The sequence below is a fragment of the Plasmodium cynomolgi genome, assembly GCF_000321355.1.
Source record: "Plasmodium cynomolgi strain B DNA, scaffold: 0780, whole genome shotgun sequence".
NCBI lineage: Eukaryota > Apicomplexa > Aconoidasida > Haemosporida > Plasmodiidae > Plasmodium > Plasmodium cynomolgi.
Genome location: NW_004193048.1, coordinates 1 through 1,630, shown reverse-complemented (window position 1 = coordinate 1,630; position 1,630 = coordinate 1). Strand labels below are relative to the sequence as shown.

Here is a 1,630-nt window from a genome sequence, read left to right as displayed (position 1 = left end):
AAATAAATCATATTATTATTATACACTTTTCTCTAATAAAATATAATATTTAATTGGTTAATAAACTACTGGATGCATATTATCTCCACAAAATCTTATTGCACGTTGTATTCTAATTTCTTACTGAGCCATATAATACATTATATATCGTATAACCAGAACTATTATTCATATTTTCAGTCGTAGGATCAAATAATTCATTTTCCCCTATATTGTTGGCTATTCCTTTTCCATATTGTGATGGGAGCCAATTGCCCAATGGGGTAAACTGATAAAAAAAGAAAAAATATTATATATTAAACATTATACTTATTTAAGAGAACTAGGAAAAATAATCATATGCTTTAAATATTGTTCATATATTCGAATGAATGTTATACAAACCTTATACAATAACGCTAATAGTGATGATATTCCAGCCATTGCACCCAAGAGCTGTGGATACACCCTTTGTTATAGGAGTAACTAATTGTCTTTCATCGAAAAATGAATCAGAATAGTTTCCTTCTAATGGGCAACCTACTATAACATTTGTAATAGTATTAGGAGTCAAATCAGGAAAATTATGAGTTATTTCATTTTTATTAAGAATATATTCCGAATATAATTTATTAAAATCATTTATTATTTCACAAATGATTTCATATGAACTACTGTTGCATTTTTCAGAGCTGTAAGTTATATTCATTTCTTTATATATATCAACACATTCATAGATATAGTTTTTTAAATTACAATCATGTAAGACATTATTTTCCTTCAACATACTTTGAAAATTTAGAGCGCTACCATTAAATATAAGTAATTTCATTAATTTTTCTGGATTATTAATTTTATCATTAAATGAAAAATAAGGACAATATTTATACTGAACACTTTCATGTTCAATCGAAGTAGGGAATTCAAATATCTCCTTGATAATATAATCAGAAATCATAAATTTCTTCATTTCAAAATATAACCAGACGTATAATTTACTACAATCTTTTTTAATATCATCATATTTATATCCTTTAAGTAGTAACAAATTTTTTAAAAGTTTCTTACAAAATGTTATATACTCTCCTGAAATATCACTTTTTGACAAATAATCATTATCGAACTTGGATAAAATTAATTGATTTACATTTTTTTCATCATAATTAACCTGAATTCTCTCCCATATAATATAATAAAACTTTAATATTTCTCCTAAAAATTGATACTAAAAGTAAAAATATATATTTATTAATATATGAATTATTGCTTTAAGTATGCCGATTATTTTATGTAAAGATAATTACCGTTTTCTCAAATAATTCTTCATAAATAATTATTTTGAAAATAAATTGTAAACATACCTTCTGTTTCAATTGTGAAAAATCCATTATATTAAATGTATTAATAAAAGCTTTGAATGTACATGTAATTATACATAAATATTAATTACTACTATAAATATCAATTATATTGCCTTCTTTTCTCAAAATAAATTCAAAATAAATTAATATATTTATATGTAGTAATCATATTTGAATTTTTATTATGTATATTTTATAAAAATACTATCAATGTAATACATAAGAGAAAAGATAAAACATTAAATATATTATATGTAAGATATTATTTAACATTATCTTTGAGATATCAG

The 1,630-nt window shown here is 22.2% G+C and overlaps 1 protein-coding gene across 1 annotated transcript; it reads right to left on the bottom strand.

The window, feature by feature from the left end:
- Positions 1-385: 385 nt before the first annotated feature.
- PCYB_005630 (hypothetical protein) lies at positions 386-1,367 on the bottom strand (the record flags this gene model as incomplete). Its single annotated transcript, XM_004227984.1, has 2 exons — positions 386-1,204; positions 1,284-1,367. 2 exons carry the CDS (start codon positions 1,365-1,367, stop codon positions 386-388), a joined length of 903 nt encoding a protein of 300 aa, XP_004228032.1.
- Between the last annotated feature and the right edge of the window lie 263 nt (positions 1,368-1,630).